Source organism: Syngnathus floridae, chromosome 3, assembly GCF_059516105.1.
Source record: "Syngnathus floridae isolate MCC-2025c chromosome 3, RoL_Sflo_1.0, whole genome shotgun sequence".
Classification (NCBI taxonomy): Eukaryota; Metazoa; Chordata; class Actinopteri; order Syngnathiformes; family Syngnathidae; genus Syngnathus; species Syngnathus floridae.
This window is the reverse complement of record NC_142415.1, coordinates 21640244-21658880: the sequence shown is the minus strand read 5'-3', so window position 1 is coordinate 21658880 and position 18637 is coordinate 21640244. Positions and strand designations below refer to the sequence as shown.

At 40.6% G+C, this 18637-nt stretch overlaps 1 protein-coding gene across 1 annotated transcript in view; it reads right to left on the bottom strand.

Annotated features, from left to right (window-relative positions):
• LOC148401119 (protein kinase C-binding protein NELL1-like) overlaps nucleotides 1-18637 on the bottom strand; it is a 93456-nt gene that overhangs the window by 27228 nt on the left and 47591 nt on the right. Inside the window, exons 9-13 of the mRNA XM_088371589.1 lie at nucleotides 17996-18130; nucleotides 16482-16584; nucleotides 15658-15731; nucleotides 13817-13916; nucleotides 12875-13003 (exon numbers count right to left, since the gene is read on the bottom strand). Of these exons, the coding sequence (XP_088227715.1) occupies nucleotides 12875-13003; nucleotides 13817-13916; nucleotides 15658-15731; nucleotides 16482-16584; nucleotides 17996-18130 (541 nt within the window). The remainder of the gene's footprint in view (nucleotides 1-12874; nucleotides 13004-13816; nucleotides 13917-15657; nucleotides 15732-16481; nucleotides 16585-17995; nucleotides 18131-18637) is intronic.

Genomic DNA, 18637 nt, shown 5'->3' with positions numbered 1-18637 from the left:
TCTCCTTGGTCAGCCTGGCTGATTAGTCCCGCACCACTGCGGAAAACTCGATTCTTGCGAGGTCAACTGTGAATCGGTGCAGTATTGCTCTCCACTCAAAAACAACATAAGGAGATTTGTGGAAATGACACAATCATGAGTTTTGCTGTGCGCCGGCCGATGGGGGAGTGCTCATTGGTAAAATGGAAAACCACCGCCTTCATTTAGTCAGCATGGGGGATTTATTTTTTATTTATTTTTTATTTACAGGCGGCCACACTTTCTTACCAGAACATCAGTGCTCTTATTCTGGGATTTATAACTGGTCTCAACATGGAAGAGACATTTTGGAGACAGACCAGCATTCACGCTCACCTTCATGCCATCATGTTGTCACAGTTACCTCCAAAGAGTAACTTAGTTACTTTACTGATTATCTGGCTAGCTTTTGATAGGCTATAGAAGACAACATTTCTTGACTCAATATAAGTAATTGTTTTTATTTAAGGGGGGAAAAAGGCTATTTATGGATTTTCACTTTGCGTAAATGTAATGTATTTTGTTGATTGTTTGTTTTGTTCCATGAATAGTACAGCTGTGAGGAATTTGGAAAAAAATACAATTCCTATTCAAGTGTCATTAAACATCACTCACTGCTGCACTCGCGACGCAGTTAATGGCACTTCCGCTTGATGGTGAATGCTAAGTGGCAGTTGGCGTTCTGTGAGCTTGTTAGAATTTTTAATTGCTAGAAACAAATGGATTGGGACTTTGTAAAATGGCGTCAGACAACTGTTGTTACAGTAAAAAAAAAGTGTTACTGTAATAAAAAATATTTGTTTTTTACAGTAACATATATATGTATATATTAGAAAAAATATATCTATTTTTTGTATATTCTTTTTACAGTAACTCGTGTTACTGTAAAAAAAAGATATATATTAGGATAACACGTTAATTTTGAATATGACTGATCCTCAGTGTGAACTGTACCCCACCCTGCCTGCACATAAAGTAAACCACTCCAAAAATTTGGATAAGACATCATTTGTCTCAATTACATCACCTGATAGCTCGTCCTTGGCCCGACCACCATTGTCCTCTCTCGCCACCAAAGTGCCATCAGCATGCCGTTTGCACAGATCTCCATCCCGACTGAAGCATTCTCAACTTATAATTGAGACAGCAACCTGATGCCCTGAGCAGCTGACATTCAAGGAAGTCTGAAGGACAGCTATGGAAACGAGCAGCGTGGAATGGAATACGCCGCTGGCGCAAACAGCAGGAAGAGGCACTCGTAATGCCATTTCCTCCAGCGCTTACACATGAAGTGCAATTAAATGCCAGTGATAAGCTGTGTCAATGGAAAAGAAATCCTCACAGTGACATCGTTTATCTGGTCAGATATCGTTTACAGCGAGTAAATGACACGACCGGACTGAGGTTTACAACCTGGAAAGGGAATACAGTATTGGCTCACTTGAGTCTCTGGAATGACAAGGGGAGGACATTTTGGGGACTTAATGGAATTTAGGTTTCACCTAAAATCAACAAACAAACAAGCACTATGGGAGAAAGAAGCGTAAATGGCGCTTCGGGCAAGCCAGTTGGTCTCAAACTTGAACTGCAATGGACTTTCGAGAATTAGCATTGCAAATGGCCACCTGGCTTTCTGCCTGATATGACATGGCAGGGTTAGGACAAATAATGTAATTTATTTGACTGTACTGATTAAAAAAATGTCAGCCAGAAATATCTGGAGAAAGAGTCAGAGACCGAATGGAGCATGGAAGGAGCACACAAAGACGCAACGGCCGAGATTCTCTTTTTCATGCATGGCCAGCGATCTGTTCACACACTGAATTTGAGGTGACATTCCACTTTTCGAGCACAAATCAAAGCAAGTCAGCCGACATGATTGTGTTTGTCACTCCGACATGGAGATCATTCAAAAGCTGACTTACCAGCCGATCCATTTTTTTCAACTCCGGAGTTCTGGAGGACGCTTCTATTAACTGTGAAGGTATCAGCATCGACTTGGACGATGAATTTTGGTTCTCGACTGTCAAGATATCAGATTGTCACAGGGCACTGAATCTCACCTTGATGGCTCTAAGAATTGCCTTCAGTGTTTATTTATTTATTTATCTATCTACTCATCCATCCATTCATCCCATTTATTTATTTATTTTTGACTCCACATTATATTTTAGTGGCAATAACAGATCATGTACAAAACATATTCTCAAAATGACATAAAAATAATATCCATCCTGTATTTAATATATATATATATATAATTGCCTAAAAATGACTGCCCAATCTAAATGGAGCAAATCTTTTAAAAGATTTTTTAAATCAATCATTACTGAAATTCATCAAGTGTCTAATTAAGCATAATGGCAAAGCATGATTCTAACTACTATTTAATGTTTAAAAAAAAAACATGAAAACAAGAGAAAGCGCATTCAACCATGGAGAGATCATTTCCCAGAAACTGAAAAAATAAAGGAAAAAAATATCATCGATTGATTTCCGACTTAACGGCTTCCTGTGCAAAAAGATACTGCCAACATGACCTTGCTTTGACCTCTGAACAATGCCACGGTCGCTTAGTTCAGTCCTCATCAATTCCAAGGCGACACGCAGGTTTGTTCATCTTCAGTTTCGCCCCGCCCCGCCCCGCCCTGCACACGTCAAGGTCACCTGCCAGACGTGCGCTGAGCGAGACACATTTTTAACACTCAACTTAAACCTGATTTACTCGAGATGATTTCAGGTTCCACTTCATCTACTGTCTGTGTGTATGTGTCCTCCATCACGCCTATGTCATGATGAATGCTTGGTCAACGGAGCAGGAGAGTTGGCGAGAGGGAGAGAGCGTGAGAGGAAATTCACTTTCTCCTCTGACTTTTTATCGCTCTATTTCATCACGGAAATCACCTCGTTTATTGTGAGCACTTCGCCATTCATCTCCTCTACTCAGTGGCAAACCCCCATTTTGTGTGTGTGTGTGTGTGTGTGTGTGTGTGTGTGTGTGTGCGTGTGTGCCCACATATGCTATATTAAAAGGAATGCCCTAATGTGGCGAACCGTTACGAGCCAGTCGGGAACCCTCGCTGGCAAAAAAACAACATTAAAAAAATGTAATTCAAGGCATATTTTGTTTAAACCGAGTTCATTGAGAGGCGAACTAGAGATAGTCAAATAATATCGTGTCAAAATTCATCTAAAAAGTAACTGCGTAGTAGGGCTGTCCCAAACTAACTTTTCGAATCAATTATTCAATCGATTCTTCCATCAAATTCTCGAGTAACCCATTTTTTGTGCTTTTAATTGTAAGATACTATTTCCTCGCAATGCAACTACAATGATAGCAATTTCAAGCGAAGAAGAGAAAGGGAAACTCTGACAGACAAAATAGAAGTTTGAGCCTCGCTAGTCAATCTGGTGAACGGTGATTGTGTTATTATTTTTGGCTAATGCTAATTGCTATCTTGGTTGACAGTTCCAGCAGCTGTAAACAAGTCAATACACTCATCATTTTCCTTTTTTGCTCATTGGAAGATGCCATTATTATTATTTTTATTATTACTATTATTTTTATTATTATCATTATTATTATCCATCAGCTGATATTCACATTCATTTCTTGCTGCATCCATTCCAAAACAAGTGCGAACTGCTCGGCTTGGGGAGGATGCTCTTGCCGCTTAATACTATTAATAATTCACAAGCACTTCTATAGCGGTCTAAAACGAAGTGTGCGGTGTGCCGGGATCTTCAGAGCAGGAGCAGGAGCAGGAGCGGGAGGACAGCGGCAGCGGGGTTCTTGGACTAATGTAACATGACAGCATTCACCTCAGATGATAGAGAGTGGAAGAAAACTATCAAAATGCTTATAAATATCTTATGGAGCGAGTCAAGAGAAGCGCAACGGGGGGGGGGGGGGGGGGCATAGGACGCAGGGAGCAACTGTCAGATGTGCTCCCCGCTCTGCGGCAGAAGAACATTTCACGCAAGTCACACGGACGACCGAGATGATGTTGTGTTTGCAAGCATACGTGTCGCTCAGCGTGCGCTCTCCAAATCACCGCAATAGATCGAAAAAGGAAGTCAAGTAGGGAAAATGTAGATGGATTCCGGAGGTAGCATCATCGCAAGGACAAGGAACGACACATTCACTTTATGTATGCCGGTAATAGTCGTCATCGACATTAATGACGCAGGGTCCCGTCGACGAGTACGCTCGTCAACTTATTTTATTACGAAAAATATTTCTGAGGAAAAAGTAATAACATCCACCCAAAGTTGTCAAAGAAAGCTTCAGCATCACTTTCCATCACTGTCACAATATTTTTGCATTTTCCAAATTTCCCCATAATTTTTCCGATAGAGCCTCTCTAGATTCGCTATCTATTTTACATTTATGCATTAAAAATGTGCCTTGCTTTCTTCTGCGAGCTACTGGGAATTTCATATATTCACTATATTCATTTGGGATGCTGCTGAGCTGACATGACACGTTCTCATTACTAAGCAATGAAAATTGCAAAGCAGAGGAAACGGTGGCACAGACACTTTAGAGGAACTAGGACAAAAAGCTTGGCAAACAAACAGCATCATATCATTAATAACCAAAACGACCAACAAACCGGCAAAAAAAAAACCCCATTAAATACGGCAGCATTTAGAGAACGTGAGGAAAAAAAATGGATAGGTTGTTCAAATCAAGCGCTCCATCACTGTCAGTTGTGCTTGGCTTCATGTGAATTATTAACTGCAATGTGACTTTCACATTCATCCTAATGAACATCCCTAACCAAGGTGAATGCCAAGTGCCAAAGCAAAAGACGAATCACGGTGAGCGATCGCCTCTGCTGATTCTCAGGACAGCATAAGTGTCTTTTTTTTTTTCTTCTTTTCTCTTGATGCACAACTGGAGGAGGATTGCTCGTTTTTTTTTTTTTTTCCTTTTACGTCTCACTGAATGTGCGGGGAGTGAGATTTATTGCACATTGAGCTTTATGTCATGCTTGTCCTTTGGAATCATGCTCGTGCTACAAGATAATCATTTGTGGTACAGTAAAGAGTATGATGATGTGGAAGTAAAACTCTTTCATTTTTGATAACGTGGAAAAAAAGTCGATATAAATCGTTGTTACGTCATAAAACGCCACACCGAATAATTTGCCATGTCATTTTAGTGCCAACAATTCCTTGCAAGTATGCAAATGCAATGCAAAAACAGAAAGCCCTTATGTAACCTGCTACGTTATGTAAATTCAAATTTGTCGAGTGACAGTCAGCAGATGATTCTTATTTATGTATGGAGGAGGATGGAGGGGGCGGGGCTTATTTAATTTTTAACTCCAACAAAAAAATGACTATATCCTCACACAAGTACCGGATAATATTCACAGAGCATTTCAACAATTATAATTTAATAAACTAAACATATTTAATACATAATATTTAATACTATATTTAATCAAATTAAATATACTTCATGAATCATATTTAATAATATATTTAATAATTTTAAAAACGCATTCCCTATTTCAGTCCTTTGATTGGGATTCACTCCACATCCCCAAAAACCTGCACTGGATCAGAATCAATAATGCGGACGGGGGAATCTATTTAGGGAGCATTCTGTTGTCACCAAGTGACATCTGCTCGAGAAAAACATTCATCATACCAAATGACAATCGCATTCCCCCCAAACTGTGGCTGCTACTCGGCAGAAATAGGTTTGCTTATGTAACGCGGCATATGCTTGAATATAAAGAATTGTGAATATCGATACTCGGGGTTGCAATTTTTGTCGGGTCGAGAAGGCAATGAGGTAAATTGCATTTGCTAAGAAAAATCCAGTTGCATGAATAAAGAATGACAGAGGTGTTGATTAGCAGAAGGTGAGGCCGCGGGTGGAGCAGACATCTTGTTAAGCGCAGTGAGTAGCAGATGCTGCAGAGTTTGCCGCTGCTTCTTGAATGATTCATTTTTCTTTTAGCATCAGCGACGGCGCAAAACATCACATTCTCGACTTTCTTCCAAAACATGCATTTTAATGACCAATAATGCTCGACTTTTTCCACATCTCGCTCTTTTAAATCCAAGTCGCGGGCGTAATCTCGCTATTGGAAAGTCATGCAAGTTTTAGTAGTTGACCATTTTCTGTCTGATATTTACACATCAGCTGGAAAACAGGAGAAGACACGGAGAGCGTTTTTATTCCGTCCTATACATATTTAATTGGAGCAAACTGTTCTAGAAGCTGCTTGAAGATGTGAATAGCATCTTTAAGAGAATGACTTGCTTCGGTTTTTGTACATCTATGGATCACAGGTAAAATGGTTGACGAATTATGTAATATCTGTACGTTCGCATTTTGGATGGAATAGACTTTAGCAACCGAGCAGCAATGAGGCGTAAGATCAAAGTTATACGCGAACAGCCAGGTGACAGACGTGCTCTGCTTTCGATTAATCGTCTGATAACTGTTGTTGCTTTGCCAACCAAGCAGCCATGTTGCTACGCTGATTATTTTGAGCGAACAGATAAGAGGCAGTTTACCTTTGTGTCAATCACAAGCACAGATGTTATTTAGGATAGCTCCAAAGATCACATTGGAAGCTTTTCTGAATGTACTAGCTGACATTTGCTTTAGTATTTATTTACTTCTGTTGTTTTTTTTTTCTTCTACCTTGTTTGCCGTCTTTTCGATATCATATGACAAATAGTGAATCTGCACCAGGAGGATGTCGTGAAAAAATATGAGAGTCACCTTGGAAAATCAAGAGGATTGTCACACAAGGTGCCAAAGGAGATCATAAATGTGCTGGAATGTACTAGATCTGCTCTATTACAACATAAATATATATATAGTAAAGAACATTTGGTGCCGAGTTGACCTGATGTCCTTGTAGTGTTTATTGGGTAGGGCATCTAAGTGTTACGTTGGTGGCCATTTTAAAATACAAAAATTTGAATAAATAAAAAAAATAGCAAATGAAATAAAAATTAAAAATAAAGAAATTAATTAATTAATACAAAAGCTTGCAAAAAGCAACCTTAACTTTTTACATAATTGAACTGTAAAGGCAATAAAATAAAGACCTAAAATATGTTTTAATCTCCCAAGGGAATGATGCCAATACGAAACTTTGAATTTACACGGAGAAGGATGTTTTTTTTTTTTTTTTTTAATGGTGAGATTACTGGAACATTAAAAATATGCTGATTGCTGAAGGAAGAGCTTCAGTCCAAAGTCACAGCTCATCTCCAACGCGCTAAAGCAATTAAAGCTGCGACAACTAGCATGGAATGCTGCTGGCAGCTTTAATTGTCAGTAGTTAAATAAGACACGAATACGGGGTAGCCTGTAAGAATCGTTCGGATGCAGTTGAGCATAAAATCACCACCGCGAGGCAAAATCCTTGACATGACGTCGGACAGCAAAAAATAAATCCTCAAACAAAGCGGACCGTTTTGGAGGCTTGGCTGACATTTCCTCATCAAATGAATGTCTAGGCTTGAATATTCATGGCGTTACCAACGGATTTATTTAATTTTTTTAGCTAGAATTTGATTTTTTTATGTATATATATATGTATTTTTTATACACAATGAATATTGAAACACAAATTACACAACTGGTGTCTTGTGTGGAAAAGACTTTTTAGTGAATCGACCAAGGTGACTTAAAGCCTGAGAAATTTTCACTACATCATACACTCTGTATTAGCTTCTCCAATTTTATAAACTGTAAAAGCAAGTTGCTCTCTGCCAGCGAACACAACATGAAAGTCGTGGAACGGACGTGTGCACCAGCCATTTGGCGGTGGATGAGAAATCCCATTTTTAAAAAAAATCCAAATGGGAAGGTTTTTAAGGTTTCCAAAGTAATCATTCATGCTTACAAAACGAAACCAAACAGCAATTCAGCCGATTTGGCCACGTTGAACAAATGAATAGTTGGAGGCAGCATGGCTGTTTTTAGGCTTCATTCCAGGGGAAATTTAAGCAGCAGGCCCTCCCTCCCTCCGGTTTAAGGATTAGCACAGCAATCCCCCCACAGCACCAAAATGGATCGGAAATTGAACGGAAAATAAGAAGGGATAAATAACCATATGAGGCAAGGGGCCGGGGTGATGCCAAGGACAGCATGCAGTCAGTGTTGTGCAGATGGCAGAGATGGATGCCACCCAAAAGTGAGTTTGAAGGGCGCCTGTGTGTGCCGCAGTCTATATAAACATGTTGTTGTTGTTCAGTGAGACAGGCAACAGCACCTGTAATTTACTTCGGGTCGTTCGCTGACATTTTACCAGTCCTGTGACGGCGGCCGCAGCAGACCTTTCATTTATTTATTTTTAAAAATGAATTTCTGTTGGGGTTTTTTTGTCCATTGAGCTCACCTCTGTAGTCCTAAAAAAGGACAAGGGCGTATTACTATAAATACTACGGGGTGGGGAGTCCTCATTTGACAATACCCTGGACCTGAGACGTTTTCGTGTTTACAAAGGACTCAACTCGCAGAGGGAAACAATTTTTCATTTGATTACAGTTTCTTTATAGTCTTACATTTTAGTACCAATATGATAATAAATTAATTTGATTACAGTTTCTTTATAGTTTATAAGACTTACATTTTAGTACAAATAATCAATTTACTACACGGGAGATTTGATAACAAGAGGGCAAATAAAGGGAATCATTTTAATTTTGAAGAAATACTTCAATACCCCAGCCTAAATATAATAGAAAAAATTAAAAAATAAAACAAAAATATTCATTTTGAAGAAGCACTTCAATACCCCAGCCTATAATATAAGGAAAAAAAAGTAAAAAATAAAAATAACAAAACACAATAAAACCCTATAATAAGTAATTAACGACGACTGGGAACCACAAATTTTAGGCGAAGGCACAATGGGCCTCACTCATTAAGTGCTTGTAAGTTTGTTTGGTTTGGGGTTATGATATAAAAAGAACAAAGAGAGAGAGAGAGAGAAAAGGGGGGTGGCAAAAAGCTTTCCTTTGCACATTAGCTTTCCTCTCCGTTGGATCCCCTCCTCCTCGACCTCCAATATTCCAAATTGAGGAGGAACATACGCCCCGGTTCCCTGCCATTACGCTCTTGTTTTAAGACCTCAGAGGCAGAGTTCCCACCGAGAACCTGATTGATTCGCAGAATAACAAAAAGAGCCAATTATTCTGCAATGCCACTGAGTGAGCACAATTCAGTCAGTCTTCCCGGCCAGTCCCGCAGGAGAGAGAAGCGTAATGCTCTTCCCATCACTGACGCTGAATAAGGACAAATGAGGGTTATTACCAATTGCTCCCAATCAATAAGCCGCATTCTTTCGCGTCGAGAGCATTACCATTAATGACTCCTCTCCGAAGACGATAGAGTCGGAAGATGAGCAAAACACGATACATGACGAGAGCGCGGAAGTATTTCCGTGCTATTCTCCTCCAGAGGTTCAGTTATGTGTGACTGACCTTAGCGGAGAAAAAGAATTTGCAGTCAGTAAAAGCAGACGCTGCGATTCATGCCGAGACGTCATGTTTTCCCCGAGTTTATCTGCAATCCCACGGCATCTACACAAGCTCGCAAACACACTTTCATCCCCGCTATGGGAGCTCTGCAGGCAGGCGCTGCCCTTGATTAGCACATTTCCAAACTGTGAGGATATGAATCTTGCCGCTTTGCTCTCCCATGGATCCGTTGGTCCTGTGTGTTTGATGCTGCTGCCCCCTCATCATTTGATATCTCACTGGTGCTGCTGCGATGAGCTGTCAATCCCTCAGTGTCCAGCTAGCCCTAAACTAAATATTGCAGATAATCTCAGATCATCTACGGACATAATAATTGCACCTCTACTGGGTACAAAATTGTGGGTTGACACAATCTTCTACAAGCCACTGGCGGAGCTAGATTTTTTTCTTGGGGGGCCAAGGATATCCCAGGGGGTCTGCAAAATAATATTATAATAATAATATAAAAAATAAGACAAAATAATATTTTTCCAAAGCCCAAAATATATTTAGAAAATGCTGAGAAAAATAATATTTTTATAATAATATTATAAAAATATATATCTATAAAATCCTATTTTTCCAAAGCCCAAAAATTCTTTGCAAAATGCTGATAACAATAATATTTTTCCAAAGCCCAAAAATCCTTTAAAAAATGCTGATAAACATTCACCATTTGATCTCTACAGGGACAGTGGGAAAGGTGAAAATAAAATAATCCAAAATACCCAAAAATCAATTAATTGTTGCTACTGTCACCCCCCATATTTTCATACCATTCCAAATTGAAATTTACCTCAACACTAAACAGCACAGTAATTAGTCAGTCACCTTAGCGGCGCGTTAAATACCACAGTTGACGGATAAACACGAAACATTTTGACAGTGTCTTAAAGGTCAGAAAAGTAAAGGCAAAGAATAAAAATGCTGAAAGCAGCTGCGCTGTCAGCTGAGATTGACTGGAGATCACGGGGCGTCATAAAGCGCTTCCCCACAGCCTCTTAGCTAAAGGGACACATCACACATTTGATGTCTGAGGTCCAGCCGCTCTGGAGGCTAAATGAAAGTGAGCTGAACAAACAGAAATTGCCCTGTTAGTTTTGATGTGTTGGCCTCACAGTAGGTTCTAATCGTGTTAACCGCAGCAGAAAAAAGGACAGCCGGCAAGAATCGCGTTGCAAAGGAATACTGTCAAAGAATACGGCCCTTATTGAAGACACCATCATGAAAATATGCTTCTATATATTCATTTGGTCAATATTTACTGGAAAAACACAACCGGAGGCGCAATGAAACCCATGGCAATTTCACATGAGCAAAAAACGAACTTCTGCGGTTGAGTTAGAAGAGAAAGCAAAGGGCTTCATGAAAGTGGTGGTTGCGAACAGCTGGAGATTCCTCCTAAATAAACCATTAAAGTGAAAGACGATATGGCGCATTTACATATTATGGACAGTATGGCGGGCGATGCGATGCCAGCTCAGTGGGGTTGTGTGCATCCTGTTGAATTTGTTTTACTAAGGAGCACGAACACACACCTTGGCCGAACCTGGCCCATTTTCTTTTAAAAAAGGCCTGACTCAGGAAAAGAAAAACATGCAAGCTACTATAAGACTTTCAATTATCATCTCGGTGTGAATGCTTTTCTATACTGTTCTGTGATTGACGGGCGAGTCTGCTGGGATTGCCCCCGTCTTATCTGTGACCTTGAACAAGATACGGCATGTGCTTGAAAGGGAATAGATGAACATGAAGAAGTAAATCTAAACAAATCTCTTACTGTACCGCTTCCTCATTATCGCCGTTATTCTTTTCAAGTGTAGTATTGAAATGATGGATATTATGTTGTCTTCGTTATACTTGAACAGATGATGTTGATTAGGTTTAAGAAATTGTGTTTGAACAAAAACATCATTGTTCCAGGCTGTAATTAGAGAACTGTCAGCCAGACAAAACCAGCGTTAATGTGTTTGTGTCCTAAGGCACTGAGCGAGCATTTCGATATGCTGGGAGACTCACTGACGGGATAAACAAGAGCTGATGAGGATAATAAGATGATCATAAGCCCATTAGTAGAAATGTGAAAAAGTGCAATTGGAATGGAGTGGAAAGAGAAAAGCCAATAAATAAGCCGTGCATTTTAACAACAGTGGCGGGGAGCGACACGCTACATTAGCATGGAAAGAAACCTTTTGGGAAACAAAATTTTCTCCTATACGTGAATATAATTTTTGCTTTTCGTCGAGTATTTTTCTTAAGAAGAAACGTTACTTTTTATATTACATGGCATCAACATCAAAAATAAAATAGGATAAATAAATAGAAAATAAGATAAATGGAAAATAAAATATAATAATAATAACAATAAATTTAAACTGCAATTGTTTTTGCTAAAATTATATTCTTGGACAATATCTGAATCTGCCCAACCTTATTCTAGGTTTATTTAACGATTGAGGGCTGAATGGAGTGATCAGTTTCTCTATAGTTAAATATGTTATTCACACAACTGACTGACCTGACAGAGGCAACATATTATTACACATGCAGTCACTCAGAAAAAAAAAATGCTAATTAATATTTGGTCACTGACTGTGACACCGAACGCCTGCATAAAGGTCAAACAAATTTGAAAGCGATCAAGAAGTCATGTCAAATGTATCAAAAGTGAAGGGTAAGAAGCTTGCGGCTAATCCATTTACAACAGTAACTTGAGCCGTCTTTAGTGAAATCCCCAAAGACGGCCAATGCTATGGCTTGCCGATTTACATTGTCGAACCAACAATCAGCGTCTTCCCATCCTCACTCGACAATCTCGGATGGGAGTGGTGCTTTGGGTAAACCTCTTTACCACGCAGATCAAGCAGAAGCAAACACACTGAAAGGCTCCAGGCTCCCCGGCTCTCAGCATTTTCAGAACATTCAGTCCAGGGTGGCGCCGAACCAAAGACAACAGCCCAGAGCAATGAGAAAATCCTTCAATCTGGCCAATGGCATGCCTGAGCGTCTTCATCGTATACAACCATTAGCTCCATCACAAGTAGTCTGAGCCCCCGGCACCCAGAGGCGACGTTTTGCTCAGCCAAGTCCAACAATCAGTAAACAGCAAGCACACTGACACTCTTAGATAAAGCCGTTTGGGTTCGGCTGGATGACTTCAACAAGCTCCCATTTCAAGATGGCTGCTATTAAAGTCTTAAAGGGGGCAGCCAGCCAGTCAAGCAGTCAAATCAGGGAACATGACAGTTGACAAGGGTGAAGTGATGTAACAAAAATTGAAATGCTCTCCATTTACTAAGAGTCGGTCAGGGAGTTTGAGCATGGTAAACAACAAAGAAAATATCGTCCCTACCTTCACAGTAAGTCGAGTCGCCGTGAATGGAAGCGTAGCCGCTCTTGCATTCACACTCCGCTTTAGTGTCCTTGTTTTTACAAAGAGAGTTTTCCCCGCAGATGACCCCTTCGGCGCAGAAGTCATAACCTATAAAATAAAATAACACCAAAGTATGAAAAACACTTTTTCTTGAGCCATCACCCCCATGACCCGCCGAGATGACTAATTTTGAAAGTACGAGGATTCCGCTCGACACCGGCGATGTGTATTTAAGTCACGATGTCTTTTTTTTCTACTCCGCAGATATATTGCAAGTTACGGCAAGATGAATCACAACCCCTAATAAAATTAAAGCACAACTGATCAGATGTTTACCCAAAATCAATTACAGCCAAACAAATTGCAGAACTGCGGTCACGCAGGAGATTTACAATTAAAGTCCAAGTCACACTTGAGTTTGGAGACAACTTCAATCTCTTACAAAATAAATGATCCTCTTTCCCGCGTTTATTTCCGACGCCAATTTTGAAAGTAAAAATAGAATTTTGCATTATAGCTAATCCCCCATCATCAGCGGCTTTCTCGCTAGCCATCTTGCTGCCTCATTTTCTATCCTTTACTTCAACAGCCAGCCTTAATCTTTTTATTCCGTATCATCTTCGGAACTTTTATTCACACTTTTACTCTGCATCCTTAAGGGGCAGCCACTTTAGTTTGTTCACTGGATGCAATTACCGAGTCAATCTTGGATATTCCACCAGTAATAGCTGTCTGCTAAAGCAACAGCGTTTGGGCAAATTAGCCTTGCTAGCTACGGCTAATTTTCTAAGAAACAATCAAAGTGGTTAATCGAGACAATAAATATTGCACGGGGGCAGAGTGTATTCCCATCACTCAACCTGTCTCTAAAGGATCTAAGGGATCAAGTAATTGTAACCCTGACATGCAAAGTGACCTTACCTTGACAAACATTGCAGCATCTCCCATCTCTTAATATCTGCTCACTGACAGAACAGTTGAGCTCTGGGCAGGTTTCTGTGACTCTCACCATCAGACCATTCTGCAAGTAGAGTGCAGCATACCATATCGCATTGGTGTCAAACTCAACGCCCGGGGGCCAGATCCGGCCCGCCACATCATTTTACGTGGCCCGCAAAATCACGAGTGTCGATGTTTCTTGCTAAAATGTCCAATTGTCTTTTCTTTTCATAACAGTGAGATATTGCAAACGTTTTTATTATCATCCCAATTTCAAAATGAATTTGATTTTTTTTAAAACTTTTGTGATAATATCTACACCCATTCATTTTTATTCAAGTCGTGAATGGCCCCACGAGGGAAACCGTAACTCGGATGTGGCCCGCAACAAAAAATTAGTTTGACACCTTTACCATATAGAGTTTGGCTCATAGGTCGGTTTTTCCTTTTGTTACGATGATAAATGTATCGCAACGTTTGTCCCGCACGTTCTACGTCACCTTGGCAAGCTATTCCCAGAATTTTTCATTGTATTATCTCACCTTCACCTCCCGGTTCGTCATCAACCCCGCTCCGTTGAAGGTGCTCTCATGTGCGACTTACTTGCCCTTTGTTTTCATCTTATTTGTCGAGTTATATTTTACACCAGCCAGCACCCAGAAGCTCTCATTAAATCTCAACAGGCGTATTCTGTACGCAGTGTAAATGAACCACTCGTGTTTTTCACTTTTGCTATTTGAGCTGCTACGCTTCCGTAGCCTCAGCCTTATGAAAAATGTGTGTTCCGGATGTGTGCGCTTTCTGATCACGCCCGGTGTCTTCTTTGTGCCACGGCTGTCATCAATATGATGTAAAGGCTACTCCACGGATGTGTTGTGCAATTTTAATGACACACTAGGGAGCCCCATCCGTGCAGTTCCCATACCGTTCCATGATGGAGTTGGTACGGATACGCTCCATCGTACATCTGTAAAAATTTGCTAGGGTTGTGGCTTGGGTTATTCTGAATCACCAAGTGCAATCTCTGTTGAGCTCTGGTTGAAACAACCGTGTTGAACGCTGAGCTGCCATCAATAAAGAGCTATCGAACCTACGTGTCCTTTTTTGGAGATGTGGGGAGGCTGCGTGAAGGCCAGTGAATTGGAGAAGGTTCAGTGTCACGAACTGTCTAAATTATATGTTTCGTAATGTCTTTCACACAACACTTCACGACTGAGGAGATTGGCATTGAAAGGCGGAATAGGCAGCTCATTCGCAAATAGTATAGGACATGCAGAGAGAGAAAATAAAATATCGTCAATAAAACGATGAAGACAAATAGGAAACAGTAGCAGAAGGTCGGTCAAATCAGTTGAACCTAGCTCTTGAGTTATTGCTCACGTATTGTCCATAACTTCTTTTTTCGTCTTCTCGACATATTTAGTCCATATTTTGTCACCCACAGCGGCACTTTTCTCCTTTGCAGACAAATGTCCGACCTGTGAGTAACATTCACATCTGACCTATTGTTAATACGAAGAATGCATTCAATTATGATCCACGCGGTGATAAGACAGCAGTTCACACGAGTCCTTTGTATTCCCACATTAATTGGTTTTCTTTTTGTTTTGCTTTTCTAATTACCTGGCTTCCTGATTATTTGGTAACAAAGAGAAACAGATTGAGTCAATCGAAAGTCAAACGGAACACTAACAAATTGTCTCGCCTTAATGAATATGTACAAGTCGAGCGGTCGCTACACATTCATGTCGGAAGACAAATGAAGCCTGGATAGCTGATTGCCATTCAAAAGGCAAAACAAAGCACCAAAAAAAAAAAGTTACCTTGCATTCCCTGCAGCTCCTGGATAAAACACGTTGACCCTCAGAAAAGACCTGCCCCATGTAACTGCATTTTGCTGAAGTGGAGAGGGAGAAACACTCCATTAAGGTCAGCACAAATTAAAATGTTTTGAAAACTCCGAGTACTTGAAACAACAAACAGCCTACCTACGTGCGATTGCTGCATGAATATAGTTCCAAGGCAAACACAGCCGGTTAATTGAGTCCATAAAATGACTTGTCCTTGGCTAGTGAGCCCAAGCAAAGGGGGAGGGGAAATCTAACCATGCATTAAGAATACAACACAAGAGACACGGCTACATATTCCTCTGGCAATAAAGCAGAAATAGACAATGAAGCCTATCATGTGAAGTCCTGCTTTTCTTCTCCCCCGGGTGTAGGGGACGTGGAGCTCACGCTCACAAGTCTGCAACATAATTCCCTTGTTTGCCTGTGCCAGAGTTCTGATGTTCATAGGGGAGGAAGAGGAGGAAGACTGAGCATGCAGAGCGGAAGAGAAAATAACAGCGGAGCTGGAATTATTCAAAGGCGGACTATTCGAAAGGGGATTACTCGGTTTGCAAAACACACATGAATTTTTGAGCATTTACCAAACGCGTATTCTTTATCCTCGGCCAAGATGTTTGTTGAGATACTTAAAATGGATGAACATGAAACCGATGTTTGGGATTCTCCAGTGTCATGTGGCCGTGTGGGAATGGCGAAATTATTATCTGAACCATAGAATCACATTCATCATCTAGATGGCCAGAGAGTGCCGCCCCCGAGTGGCCACCCCGCAGCGTATTTTTATCATCTCTACTCACGTCTGCATTTCTTGCAGCAGGTCCCCTCCACATGTACTGGCAAAGAGTCCTCGGAGCAATTGGCGGGAGGACAGAAAATCCTGCGGCACTCTACCACTCCATTCTGTAAAAAAACAACAACAAAATTAAATGAAACTTGTGTAATTTCTGGGTACATGCACTTTAAAAAAAAAGAAAAAATAATGCTTTCAAAAACACAATTATTCACACTTTTCAATTTCCGCACTCCATTGTATGAGCGCACCAGAATGTTAAAAGCCAAAACATAAAAGTAAGACGTGTTGTTTGGCCCGCTGAATAGCTTCAAGCTAACCGCGATCATCAATGTCATCAACAGTGAAAGACAAACAAATACTGCTTAAAAATATTCTAGTCACTTTTGGTTCTCTGGGCTGTGCTTTAAATTGATTTTCATTTTTGACGCAATAATATCCATCCATCCAGCTTTAGTCGGATCGCCCTCCCTCCCCCGTCTAATAGTACATGAAGTGATATATCCGCAAGTGCTGGAGGATGGCACCAACGACACCAAGCGGTCTGCTGGTACGGAGGCCCCGGAGGACTGACATGACTTTTGAAGCTGATCTCTCCTCGCAGACGCCTCGTCATTTCATGACTCATTGGAACGACTTCCCAGGGATACACACACACACACACATCACTTAACGATACGCTCACACCGGCTACACTTTGCCCACTACTAGCTGTGCTGCGATACAGTAAGTCGAATTACCAAAGGCTCTCGACGGCCAGATTCAGCACATTTCAAAGTCTGGCTGCCATGTGTGTGTGAGCAGACAGGGAGGCTAATTAGCCGGCGATTATCAGCATGCTGCCTGGAGCTAGCAAATTGGGTCTGACAAAGAAGAAATACTAAAGGAAAAGAAGTTATTATGGAATATTTCCTTCAACACCGTCCAAAAGTGTTATCTACCCATGCCTGGCCACAAATTCACAGACACGAGATTGGATGTTAATTTCATTTGATTTTTCCGTATTTTACAGACTATAAGTCACAATTTCTTTCCTAGTTTGGCAGGGCTGCGACTTATACTTAGGAGCGACTTATGTGTGAAATTACTAACACATTGTATCATTCACACTTAACCACTAGGTCTGTGGAATAATTGGAACTGCAACTGACGATGAGTCTGACGTAAGCCACGTAAGAGGAAGCGCTGCATCTTGTACTTTCGGAGTTAGCAAAGTTGTTTACAAGTGACACTGAGGATGAAGATTTCGTTGGATTTAATGATTTGGAGTGACATAGGTGGTTTGATAAACTTGTTATTCATGTTATAGTTATTTGAATAACTCTTAATTTCCTTAAGCTCCTTGTTTATGTAACGTTAGCATACGTTCAGCCTGTTGTTGCTTATTCTATTTTTATTTTTTTAAATTTTATCATGCATTTTATGGCTGGTGTGACTTATACTCCGAGCGACTTACAGTCCAGAAAATATGGTACTTTTAAATAATGTATTATATATTAATTTATAAAATGTGACACTCACCTTACATGCACAGTTCCGGCAATTTTCCGGCTCCACCCAGAGCTCCTTATCCCTGTAGACGAGGCCGTTGGCACTGCACGTCTTCTCGCAGTGACATCCCTCAAGCTGCGTCAGCCTGGACTCGGCGTAATTTAACTGCCAATGACATTAGAAGTCACAAAACTCAATGAAAGTATGACAATACGAGCAGGTTAACCCCTCGACCCCTCCCTCGCTGAAATGCCAACTTTAATTCAGCTCAACTGGGAACCAGTCATTAGAGAGAGGAAGAAGAAGAAGAAGTGATCTTCATTCAGCTCGTGTTTCAGGCCTCAGGCCATCAGCTACGGTGATGGCAAAGATAGACTTGAGATCCCGGCCAAGTCTCCTTTTGCTTTTTTTCCATTTTGTTTTATTCTCAATTCTCTTGAAGTTTGTCCTTCAAGTGTGATGCCTCTTTGACATCATTCAAAGAAGTGTTTGCACATCTCATGGTGATACAAATGACTCCTGACTTGAAGGGCAGAAATATGAAACACCAGGTGTGATTCACTAATATTTTGGAATATCATTACCATATTTTCCGGATGATAAACAGCTACTTTTTCCACAAACTTTGAACCCTGCTGTTTATAACCCAGTGCGGTTTATCTATGAACTTTT